Source organism: Crocuta crocuta, unplaced genomic scaffold (assembly GCF_008692635.1).
Source record: "Crocuta crocuta isolate KB4526 unplaced genomic scaffold, BGI_CrCroc_1.0 scaffold6, whole genome shotgun sequence".
Lineage (NCBI taxonomy): Eukaryota > Metazoa > Chordata > Mammalia > Carnivora > Hyaenidae > Crocuta > Crocuta crocuta.
In genome coordinates this window covers 10,775,120-10,788,631 of record NW_027531917.1, presented here as the reverse complement: position 1 = coordinate 10,788,631, position 13,512 = coordinate 10,775,120, and the positions used below count along the sequence as shown (strand labels likewise).

General features: G+C 35.5%; 1 protein-coding gene across 1 annotated transcript in view; it reads right to left on the bottom strand.

Moving 5' to 3' along the window:
* Positions 1-9,482, bottom strand: part of POU1F1 (POU class 1 homeobox 1) — a 17,929-nt gene extending 8,447 nt beyond the window's left edge. Inside the window, exons 1-2 of the mRNA XM_077774899.1 lie at positions 9,316-9,482; positions 6,844-6,915 (exon numbers count right to left, since the gene is read on the bottom strand). Coding sequence (XP_077631025.1) covers positions 6,844-6,915; positions 9,316-9,457 — 214 coding nt within the window. The 5' untranslated portion in view covers positions 9,458-9,482. The remainder of the gene's footprint in view (positions 1-6,843; positions 6,916-9,315) is intronic.
* Between the last annotated feature and the right edge of the window lie 4,030 nt (positions 9,483-13,512).

Sequence of the window (13,512 nt, the reverse complement as noted above, 5' to 3'; positions counted from 1 at the left end):
CCCTTTCCTCTGGCAATCATCAGTTTGCTCTTTGTATTTATGGGTTTGTTACTGCTTTGTTTGTTGATTTATTTTGTTTTTAGATGCCACATGTATGTGAACTCATTTGGTATTTGTCTTTCTCTGACTTATTTCACTTAGCATAATACCCTCTAGTTCCCATGTTGTCACAAATGGCCATCTCATTCTTTTTTTAAGGCAGAGTAATATCCTACTGTGTGTGAGTGTGTGTGTGTATACATGCATGCATGCAGTCTACTCTGTGATTTTACACATTTAGTGGATTTTAAAGCACTTCAGATAACTCATTTTACCTATGTCAAATTTTTATTTGCCATAAATAATTTGTTACATATCTTTTATATGACATGCCATAAGGTCTGAATTTATTAGCCTTTATGGTTTGAAATATTTTCAATTTTTCTTGCTGACCATGGTCACACACTGCTACAAATCTGTGATACTTTGTGCCATGTCCATTTCACACTTGACATTTCTTATCACTTATCAGTTATGAGATAGAAATTTTGTTCACAATTTAAAATTTAGAAAATTTAAGTAAAAGGGAGTTAAATAACCTTCAGTGGAAGCTACAGTGAATCACTATACAGTTAAAACCAGATCCAAAGTCCAGTGAGCATGGTCATAAACAACATCAAAATAATCACCTCGTTCAATTTTTAGGCAATCTGTCCTCAGGTAAGCCAAACTGACTTTTCTTTAAAGACATCTGCAGTTTAAATATATTTGGTTACATTAAACATACTTTCAGACAAAAATATTGTAATTTATTTATTAAAACAATAGAAGAGAGCCACCTCTATTTCTGGAAAGTTATAGAGGTAATTTATACATTATAAATACCCTGAGAAGGGGCGCCTGGGTGGCTGAGTTTCTTAAGTGTCTTGACTCTTGATTTCAGCTCAGGTCATGATCTCACAGTTCATGAGTTCGAGCCCTGCATCTGACAGGTCAGACCCTGCTTGGGATTCTCTCTCTGCTTCTCCCCTGCATGTGCGCTCTCTCTCAAAATAAATAAACTTAAAAAAATAAATACTATTGGAAAAATCAACATTTAAAATATAAACTTGAACATGAGCCCATGAAAAGTAAACAGGAGACAGTATGTTCAAAGGTTTGGCATCCAGAGCCAAGGAAAATACAATGTGTGATATGTTTGTATTTTTCATTAAGCGAATATATCGATAGTTATCTGCACACACACACACATTTTTCCTAGCACTAACCTTAAACAGTAATTCATGACAGTCATAAGCATAGGCAAACAAAGTGCTGTGTCTCTTATACGATCCTGTATTTGGGGGAGAGTGGATGGTGACTGGTATGGTATGTAAGGCAAGATATTTTTTAAATCTTTCTGAAGCACTGATCAGTAAACAAACAAACAAACAACAACAAAAAATAGGGGCCTGAGTAGCTCAGTCAAACATCCGACTCCCACTTAGGTCATGACCTCACGGCTGTGGGTTCGGGCCCAGCGTCCGGCTCTGTGCTGATAGCTCATATTCTGGAACCTGCTTTGGATTCTGTGTCTCCCTTTCTCTCTCTGCCTCCTCCACTCGTGCTCTCTCTTTCAAAAATAAATGTTAAAAAAAGACAGATCTCATAAAAAAGAAAAAAATGGGAAGAAGATTTAAAAGAAGCAGTGAGTCACCTGTAGAAGGAATCTCATAAAGTTCCAAAACACTGATAAAGCAAAATGTTCGTGAGCCTAGAGAAGCGCACATCTAAATAGCTTGGAAGTGTTTGCAGCTTCTTTACAGTCTAAAGTATATTTTCACATTGTAGATTATCTACCAAGTTTATTTATTTTGAGAGAGAGAGAGAGAGAGAGAGCACGAGCAAGGGAGAGGCGGAGGGANATGTTGCTGCGTGATAGATTTCTGGGTGGTGGACGTGGAAGAAAAAAAGAGGTAAAGCTCTTAAAGCTGGCAATGGGGAGGCAGAGGTGGCTGGTTCAACATACTGTGTGTGGTATGGGGAGAATAGCTCTTCCAGAGCACGTGGCTATGCCAGACACTGACAGCGTCTCTGAGGTTACAGGCTTGAAGCCTTACAAGAACACACAGGGCACACAGTAAAATCCACCATTTTCCTGGAGGCATGCAAAGGAATGTGTATTTCAGTGTTTCCATTTATTCTTGTTTTCTTCACACCTGACAAGGTGAAGCAAACCAGAAGTGTGGATGGTGATCTTTCCAGTGTGTGGAGAAAATCCTATCCATATACAGCAGGGATCCTCTGCCTGGTTTTATAATTTATTTGGAACACAGCCATGCCCATTTTGTTTACACATTGCCTGTGAATGCTTTCCTGCTACAGTGTTCGAATTGAGTAGTTGAGAGACTAAGAAAACTTAGGCGAAATACTTCATGTTACTGCTACTGAACAGCCTTTTCTGATTCAGGAGTAAAAAAAGAAAAAAGGATTCAGAATTACTTCCTCACTCAGAATGAACACAACCAGAACAAGTTAGGGAGAAACAAGATGAAAAAGGAGAAATAGAAAAAAGGAGGCGAAAGAAAGAAGAAAAAGGAAGAGGGAGGAAGGAGCAGAGGAAGGAGGAGGAGGTGCAGAGGAGAAGAAAGAAAACAATTTAATAATAGAGGTGGGCTCCAAAGTTGACTATTTCTCTAGGTCAGCCATCAAACTGATTTCTGTTGCTTTTTGCATAAGAGCAGGAAGAGAGGGCACTTTCATAATTATCTTTTCTCTTCTTATCCACTTGTTATTAAAACAAACAAACAAACAATAGGGGCACCTGGATGGTTCAGTGAGTTAAGCTTCCAACTTCAGCTCAGGTCATAATCTCACAGTTTGTGGATTTGAGCCCTGTGGCGGGCTCTGTGCTGACAGCTCAGAGCTTTGAGCCTGCTTTGGATTCTGTGTCTCCCAGTTTCTCTGCTCCTCCACCACTTGCTCTCTCTCTCAAAAATAAATAAAATTAAAGAAAAAAAGAACATTCATCTTCTTGGTTAATTTCCAAACCTCAGCTATTTTGCTTTCCTCTTAAAATTAATTTCTAAATGAGGACTCCATACCTTATCTTGGCTTGGCCATTATGTAACATGACCTTGCAGGGTTTAATACTCATTACTGTGCTGCTGATTTGCTCAGTTTTCCCAGGATGGTAGGCAGAGTGCACAGCCCACTGAGCATGTTGCCTAGCTTTCACCCACCTTCATAAACTGAAGAAAAACAATTTCAAATATGAAGAATTAGCATTTGTGGTCTTTTTGTTCTCTTGTTTTATGTTGTGTTTATCTAGAAGAGGTTTTGAATAGCTTTTTAAAAAATTGACCTTTTTAAAAAAAAATTATTTTCTGGGGCTCCTGAGTGGGGTGGGTCAGAGAGAGAGGGAGTCACAGACTGAAACAGGCTCCAGGCTCTGAGCTGGCAGTCAGCACACAGCCCGACGCGGGGCTCAAACCCACGAACCGCGAGATCATGACCTAAGCGAAAGTCGGACGCTTAACCAACTAAGCCACCCAGGCACTCCTAAAAAATTTTATTTTAAAGAAAGAGAGTGGGGGAGAGGGGCAGAGAGAATCTTAAGCAGGCTCCTCGCTCAGTGCAGAACCCATGATTCTGGGATCATGACCCCAGCCAAAATCAAGAATTGGATGCTCAGCTGACTGAGCCACCCAGGCACCCCTTAAAGAGCAATTTTAATTCACTGTTACCTGTTATCTATATTGTAAGTTGTTGAATAATCTAAATTCTCAGGGTTGAAGGGACAGAAGAAGGCATTTAGCTGCAACTGTATTTAAAGAAAAGATCATGGGAAAGCCAGGTCAAGTTGGTACAAATATGCCACAATTTAAATTCAATAAAGTTGTAGCTCTCACCACAACTCAGATAGGAAGAGATTGGAACTCAGAGAGGTTAAGTGACTTGAACAAGGTTTGCAATTAGTTCATAGTGTGGCCAATTCATTGCTCCCAATTAGGCATTCTCTTTGGTGTGCCCACATCTGGCTATAAGGCACAGTGGATTCATCTGATAATTTAAAAAGTCCTCCCTACCAACCTTAACAAAATAGTAGCTATATAGCTCTTTTCTTCCAGTGGGTTATTAATTTAACAAAACGCTCAAACCAAATGTAAGCATCAGAGTACGGGTTATAAGATTACCACATTAAAACAAAGCAATTTCACATCCTTTGAAATACAGGTCTTTCTCTAGATTTCCTTTCACATATGGCATATGTGACAGTAAATCTGTCTATTGTAGATGATAAGACGCTTCTGCAGAGTGTGTGCAAGTGGCTGATTTGATGAATGCCCTGAGACTTCTCAGAAAATTCTAATGACATAACCAGGTTTCTCGTGTGTATTTTCTATCTTTGCACTCTTATTTTTGAATTCCTGTTTTTTATAACTCAATTTCTGTAGCTTCTCTGGGGATAAAGACAGGAGAGTTCAGAGTCTCGGAGGTTTAATCTGCTATGATGCAAAACCCAACACTAAATGTATGTCCAAATATTGACATTCCAACAATAAAGCACAAAGATATTCAAATATAATCTCACTGCTTGCCATGGTGTTTTTCTTTCAGTGACTAAATATAAATAACTTTTAAGACTGTAGTGATACACTCAAATCTTATGATAACTATGTAGCTCCTCCTGTTACTGACCCAGGCTTTGAACCATTTTAAAGGGTTTTTCTGGAGCCTCTCCTTTTCAAGTGTAAGGAGGTAGAGGGTTTGCTGAGTGCCTGCCCAGGGAGCTTGTCAGCACAGCCCCAGCTTCCTATGGACTCTTATTGTGAACCTGGGCCCACAAACCAGAAACAGGTTAGAATCCTCAGGCCAGCTGCAAACCCACTAGGCCAGTAGCCTTGCAGGGGAGGGAGGTGGTAGCAAAAACCATCTCCGTGCTTGGTCTGTGGTTAGCCTCCGTCCTCTGCTGCCTGTTGCTGGTTGAGAAGGTACCTCAAGTTGGACCTGGGTTTGTGGGAATCACTTTGAACGAACAGCAAGGCTGCCCGTCCAAGAGACAGCCACATACAGCCATGTGCTTGTCATTTCTGGACTTTATGGTCCCAATGTGTTGTGGGCCATACAGAGCATTCTGGCTACACCTTTAATGGCTCAATGTGCATTTTACTATTTTTATAATGAGAGTAGTTTATCATCAATAAGGGCTGTTCCCATTAATCATGAACACTGATTAACTATTAAATATATGAATCATAATCAGTCTTCAAAGGGGAAAAATATGGCCATCCCTATTTCATAATTATTAAAAACAAAGAGACGCTAGTATTTATAGGTGATCATTAAGAACATTAGTCTTCATTTTACCATAAAGGTGAGGATACTAGTTTATTCAGAATGCTGCTTGATGGAATATAAGCAGAGCTCATTTGTTTCTGGAATAGCTTGAAGTTTTAATGTTTTATTTAGTCTCAAAATGAAAAATTTTGAGAAATTACATGTTGGTGAATTAAAATACTTGTTCAATTTTATTTCAGATTTATAGTTGTAAACCCATGGGCTTTTCCCCCATCTATTATGGATGGTAACAAGACACAGCAGTTAGAAAAGATTTCCTTAAGAGAGTGTGGGTGGCTCAGTCAGGTAAATATCTGACTCTTGATTTCTGCTCAGATCATGATTTCATGGTTCCTGAGATCAATCCCTGCATCAGGCTCAAGCTGTCAGCATGCAGCCTGCTTGGGATTCTCTCTCTCCCCCTCTGTATCAAAATAAGTAAACTTAAAAACAGATTTCCTTAATATAGGATTCCTTTATCTAAAGCTTCTCCCTCAGCCTCACACAGTCTCTTTATTTTCCCACATAGAACCCCAGTAGTTTATTGTCACCCATAACGTTTCTCTCCTTGCTGTAGTAACCAATATCAAAGATCAAATACACCTAAAAATATGTATACAAAATTGTATACTTTATTAAAACCTTAAAATCTTTTGTCTGGCCATATCCTAAAATTAAGTCCTAAGTTTTGTTATGAATAGATTAGGTCAGATTTTCCACTTCCTTAAAAAATGTGTTATCAGTGCTTTCACGCAAGCATCAAAAAATAGTTAACTTTGATCTAGTGATGCTTTATTTATCCAGAGGAGGAATAAAAGTAACTTCAACTATTTAAACTTCATTTAAGACTAACAACAACTCAGAACTACCACGGCTTCAAACAACTATCACTAAAGCTGCTGAAATTTACTTTTAATGTCTTATTTGTCTTTACGGGCCAAATTTCCAGAAGAATTACAATGAGGGGGATGTTTTTAAGTCTGAGCTTCTGCGTTGATAGCCACATGAGATTATTAACACTTGAAATGTGGCTACTGCAACTGAGGAACTAAATTTTAAATATGACCTTATCTTAGCCAATTTCTGTTTAAACGTAAATAACCACATGAGGCTAGTCGCGACCATATTATAACTCATGACATAAATAACACCAATAACATCAAATGACAATCAGCAGTTTGGCAGTAGTGAATTACAGTAAAAACCATACAAAACAAATAAAAGAGTTAAGCACAGAAGTGCAGGGTTATGTAGAATAGGGCAATCACGTTTAACGATTATGATCTCTGAAGGTATCACATATTAGGGAATATTTCAGTAAGTAGTGGTTTACCAGCAATTTCCAAGGTTAAGAGATCAGAATTTTATGATACATTCTGGCAAAAATCCCCTCAGACCTTCCTGGAGCCATGAATACACTGTACATTAACTAACTTAAGAATAAAAAGTAGAAAATAATAAAAAATAAAAAGATTATCTCAGAGTCAAGAAATCCATCTTAGTGTCCCCAAACTCAACCTCACATAGGCAGACAAGTTTGCTTACCTGCCATCACTCCATATGTCGATGGCTGGTTTCCATAATGACAGGAAGGAACAGAATAATGAAGTCCTGTTGCTGTGTTTCCCAACGATGTCACCAAGAAATATGCACACAAACATTTAGGAGTTTGGATCAAAGACAAAATAGATGGGAATGGTAAGAAAATGTATGAGGATTCAAGACACAGTCATTGCATTGCAAAAATACACATTTATGTGATTCTTAAAGTTATATGGCAGTAATTTGTTTTCACTTGGGGGAAATTCTCTGAGTAGGCTAAAAGCAGGAATCAAATTTTGTCTCAGGTAATCGGACTGTAAATCGTCAACATTCCTTAATTAGGGTTGTGCTCTTGTGAGGGTTGGTCCTGTGCTCTTGTGAGGGTTGACTGACCAGTTTGGACATTGGCCAATTGGAAGTTGCAGAATTCTTGTAGGTTCCATCTAGACATTACAGTAAACTGACTAGAGGAATAATCTCGCATATTTCTTGAATAATATGGTAGTATGTGGTGGTCTTTGTCTAAAAGAATGAATACGGAAATCAACTCTTAAACAGTCTTTACTTCTATTTATTCTTCTAACAATTTCTTCCATCATAGAGAAAATGGCTAAGCAACCGATCTCTATTTGGATACAATCATAAAAATCCCACTAAATTCAAATGTTTATGAAAACTCCATGACAATAGATGATGTCTTTATGTTGATGTTGAAATCAAGAAGTTTTCTGAATGCCCACAATCAATGCAACAATTCTAATAATAAAGCTGGTTAAAAAAATTGATTGTTGAGTGACTTGAGATCTATAAATGTTGAACCCAGTATATAAACATTACCTCATTCATAAATAGTTTCTTGCCTTGTGGAATCAGTGTGTATTATGAAAGTAAATTTGAATTGCTAAACTTTAATCAAACTTTAAAGCATGAATCACCAAGTTAACTAAAAGCATGGGTATTGACAACAAAACCATTCCTATGTATTTCCTTACTTTCCCTTCATATCCTGAACATAGTGATAGGTTTTCATAAATGTAATATGATCATAAATTATTGAATACATATAAGAGATATTATAAAGTTTAGAATTATAATCCTTTGAAAATATTGAGATACAATCCAGTGATTAAAGATACGAGGTCACTTCAGAAAGTAAAACATTTACTATTGATAAATCTTGCAATTTTCATTGTACAGTTGACATGTAGAGAGAATGGAAATAATTTTACATTTTAATATATTATAATGATAAGATATAAAAATCTCACTATGCAATCCAAAATTAAAGAAACATGAAACCCATGTAATACCAAATGCACTTCTCATTATATACAGTATTTCTAGTTCCTTACGTAGTATACTATAATCTGATGGAAAAATTATAAAAGCAAATGCTATTATCATGTATTTAAATATTATTTAAATATCTACTTAGAATAGATATATCTACTATTTAAAATATACAGTTAGCTACATGAAAACCATTTAAATTTAATTATAGCACATATTTTTAGTTAAAATACTTTATTATATTTTCCAAAAAATATGTTTGGGAGACTTCCATTACTGCCTTTTTATTTAAATTATGAGAATCTTTGGTAGATGAAAATAAACCCTCTACATTAATAATTTTACCAAATCCAGATATACACTCTCCAGATTTTTAAAAATTCAGCTGCAGATTCATCCCAAAATTACATGTGAAAGAAATTTACTCAATTCAAGACTTTGTCCACTTATAAATCTACTTTAAATACTTTGTTACTGCATAAAGAAAGGGCACATTAGCAACACATACCTATTTGCTTTTGAGACAATATATTCAAATTTTCAAGTTTAATTTTAACATAAGAAAGTTCTGTAAAAAAATATTAAAATTTCATTAGAGAGATTGAAATCTCTTCGGAACTCAGTTTTGAGAGAGTTTAACTCAGAGTTTAACTCAGGCTCTAAATGTTATATGTTTCTTCTAGTTTTGATTTTTGAGTTTGGAATTATGCTAAAAATATGTTAAAATCATTTATTTAATTCATCAAAATCTATTGTTTTTGGTATTGGGAATCATTCAGTTGTGTTTACTATGAGGTATATAGCTGTTTTGGAACATGGTAAAACCAAATAAATCTTAAAGAAGTAACACCTTTTAAACATTGTTTAGACTATTTGTTTAGTTTTGCTCTTTATCCATAAATGTTTACATAAAAATGATTTTTGGATCAAAAACACTCAGACTCAGTGTTTACTTATGTAGAAAATAGATCTTCTTTATAATAAAACCAACAATTACAATACAATGCTTACTAATAGTTCTTTAAAAATTTCTTAGGTACTTGTCTCCTCAAATGTCCTTAATATTTAACTTAAAATAAAGGAGAAAATAAAAGAAGCGAGGAGATTCTAAACTAACAGGATGCAAAGCATCCACCCTGAAATTTTTAGGCCCAGTCACGCGCAGACCAGTATGGGAGTCAGTACCTGTAGACATCACGTTGGTGGGGTGGTTGGAGACCGGGAGGCACTCAGCAGCGCTGTGATGCATTATCAGAGGCAGAGTTGCAGAAGACTCGGAATTCAGAGGTATAAAGGTGTCAGCTGAAGTAAAAGGTTGGCAACTCATTCCCACAAGAGAGTAGAAAAATGAGGAGAACTGCTGCTCCCCAAATCAGAGTTTGATTATATTACTGTTTCAAAAGGCCGTTTCAAATCTCACTACCTGCATATATACATCAGGAAGGCTCTGAAGCAACCAGGAGGGCGCGTGCTGGTATTTATACTGCAGGGAAATCCCTTTCTACATGTTAATCGTCTTTTCCCAGGGGTATTGCTTTATCAATCTGAACCGTCTTCCTCCTCACCCACGTGTAATCCGTGCCCAAGTGGGAACCTGGGTCTGGGGTACAGATGGATGGAGAGGAAGAAATCTGAAACTTTGACAACTTCAGTAATTCAGACATTTTAGAAAGGAATCAAGAACTTCAAAAATAAGTGTCCCTGAAAGAAATAACCCTAAAATGAATTGAAAAATACTAGGTGTCTTTTTGCTACTACACAATAACAAATGTTTATAGATGAGGGGTGGTTGTTGTTGTTTTTTTTTTTGATAACTTATTAGATCTTGAAAATAACATAAAAAAATCCATTCTACAGAATTTTAAGAAACTATAAATATTAAAAGTTTAAATCAAAAGGTCCTTAGAAAACTAAATATGAACAAGTATATTGCCCACTACTAACTCAGACGCAACAATGCAATTTTGAAAAACCATGAAAACCAATTTGTACTATAATATAAATGGACAATAGACAAATACTGAATAAAATTGTAGTACTGTGTAGAGAACATGAACATGAGTGGTAGTATCCTTCCCTTGATTTCTATTTACTAAGAATTAACATTTAGTTAGCCTTTACTAGATGCTGACACTATCCTAGGTACTTTCTACAGATCACGTCATGCAAACCTCACATTAGTGGGAGTTATGTATCATACCATCCTCACTATGCTTGACTGTTCCAGAGGCCCTGAGCATCGCCATTCTGCTCCAGAGCCTGCAGTAACCATGGTAGCACTGGGTGCAAACCTTCCACACAGAAAATACCAACATTAAGTGAGCATTGAAAAAAAAAATGTATACTACAGTTCATACAAAGATAAATATATTAGCATCAAGGACAATGATCATGATTTCTATCAATAAATGAGTGAGAATGCAATACCATTTTTAGGAAGTATGCTGGGAGAACTATAGCAAATAGAAGTAACCCGAGAGGCATAGATATTACTGACATAAGCAATGACCATGCTTCATAAGACTGTTTTGGAATTTTGTGTTATGGAATGCTTCCAGATAACGTGGAATAGATTGTTTCGTGCTAAATTTCATATTGACAAGAATACTTCTAAAACCTTGCAACTTGGACACTTTGTAGTAACCCAATGATATCTCGTAGGAAAATATAAGGTTACTCAAATCATTAGATACTGCTTGAAAAATATTTATTGTGATAGTGACATATTTTTTCATTCCAAATTCTGAATCTTCGAAGCTCTATTAGTTTTCTCTAAGGAGAGAAAGTTACAGGTAAGAGAAAGTATTCATTTTACTCTTGCAGTGTTTTTTAATTTTTCAGACTACATAAACAAAAAAATAGTTTTTCAATGTATTTATTGGGCAATAACTATTTTAAAGAATAAGCTAGATTTATATCTCTCTAAAATAGAGTCATTGGAATATGCTGATAAACTATACTCACCCCGCGCTGTAAAACCTCCCTGGACGACAACAAAACGCTTTCCCTGAAGTTTACCGTGCTATCTAATATTCCACAGTTGCAATCTTAGACAGCATTTCTTTAGCAACAGTTTTAAAGATTTTAACTGTGGTGTGAAATGCAAACCAGAATGCCCCAGTTAAAATTGTATAAAACCAGAAAATAGATGTGTCCACTATGGTCTTCTCACTTAGTTCTACAACTGTAAATTTATCAGTTTTGTAGGCAAATTTAATATTGCTTAATATTGAGTTGTATAGATATCTTACAATATGACTGTTTCTTTATTGTTCTCTATTTATATCACTTTCTGCTTTTTACCTTTACAAATAACCATGCAATAAATGTTTTTATCCAAAATTTTTTTACACAATCCATTTTCACAATATAATCTGTATTTTACAATATAATCTAAATATCCTCCCATAGGACAGATTTTTAGAAGTGGGATTATTGAGTTTGTCTTATAAGATTTTTGAAGTGCTGATTTGAAGGGTACATGCACCCCAATGTTTATAGCAGTACTATTAATAATAACCAAATTATGGAAAGACCCAAAATGTCCATTGATTCATAAATGCATAAAGAAGAATGGTGTGTGTATGTGTGTGTGTGTGTGTGTGTGTATGAAATGTAATATATGTGTTATATGTGTATGTGTGTCTAAATATACATACATATATATGTGTATATATACAATGGAATATTACTTGGCAATCAAAAAAGAATGAAATCTTGCCATTAGCAACTATGTGGATGGAACTAAAATGTATCATGCTAAGTGAAATAAGTCAGTCAGAGACAAATATCATATGATTTCACTCCTATGTGGCATTTAAGAAACAAAACAGATGAAAATAGGGGAAGGGAAGGAAAAATAAGAGAAAAACAGAGAAGGAGGCAAATGGTAAGAGACTTTCAAATACAGAGAACACACTGGGGGGTGCTTGGGTGGGTGGATGGGCTACATAGGTGATGGGCATTAAGGAGGATGCTTGTTGGGATGAGCACTGGGTGTTATATGTAAGTGATGAATCACTAAATTCTACTAATTTCACTAATAGTGAAACTATTATTACACTATATGTTAACTAACTCGGATTTAAATAAAAAATACATTACAACAATCGAAGCTCAGAAATCAAAAGATTTTTAAAGTTCTTAAAACACATTCCCAAATTGCTTTAAAAAACTTCCAATTTTTAAAAATTTTTTAAAAACTTTTTTAAAGAGTAATTTTATGTTCACAGCAAAACTGAGCAGCCAGTATGAGAGTGCGCATGTACTCCCTGCCTCTAAACATGCAGTCCTCTCCATTATCAAAACCACCCACCAGAATGGTATATTTGTTACAAATGATGAATCTACATTGACACAGCATTATTGCCCAAAGTCAGTTAAAGTTCACTATTAAATATTCTATGGGTTTTGACAAATGTATAACGACTTGTATCTAGCATTGTTATATTGAGAAAATACAGAATAGTTTCACTGCCCAACGCCTCCTCTATTCTCTGCCTATTCATTCCTCCCTTCTAACCACTGGTACCACTTACCTTTTTATTGTCTACATTGTTTTGCCTTTTCCAGAATTTCATATAGAATGTACCATTGACATCTTTCACTTAAGTAATATGCATTTAAGATTCCTCCAGGGCTTTCATGGCTTTATAGGTCTTTTTTTTTTTTTTTTTTTTTTAAGCGCTGAATAATATTCCATTGTCTGGATGCACCCGTTGATTTAACCATTCACTTACTGAAGAACATCTTGTTGCTTCCAATCTTGGGGATTATGAGTAAGGCTGCTAAAAGAACTCTATGTAGATTTTCATACAGACACAAGTAAGAAACTACCAAACTGCCTCCCAAAATGGTTGTACTATTTTGTATTCTCACTAGGAATGTATGAGAGAGAGAGAGAGAGAGAGAGAGAGAGAGAGAGAGAATTTCTGTTGCTACACATCCTTGTCAACATTTGGTGGTGGTGTTACTATTTTGGGTCTGAGCCATTCAGGTAGGTGTGCAGTGGCATCTCATTATGCTAATTTTTAAAAATTCCATGATAGCATATGATGTTAAACATCTTTTCATATGCTTATTTGCTATCTATATTTCTTCTTTAGTGAGGTGCTTATTCAGATCATTTGTCCGTTTTGAAATTGGGTGTTACTTTTCTTATTGTTGAACTTTAAGTGCTCTTTTTATATTTTCAATCAGATATGTCTTTTGCAAATATTTTCCTCCAGTCTTTGACTTACCTTCCAAATTAATTTTTCAAGCAACTTATTCTATTATTATTTGGTTTCAATTATCAAGAATAAGTTGAGAAAAAAATAGTTGTTTGTTATTAGGAGATGTGGGGTTTCTTGGAACTCACAGAAATCAGGCCATTGAGAGACT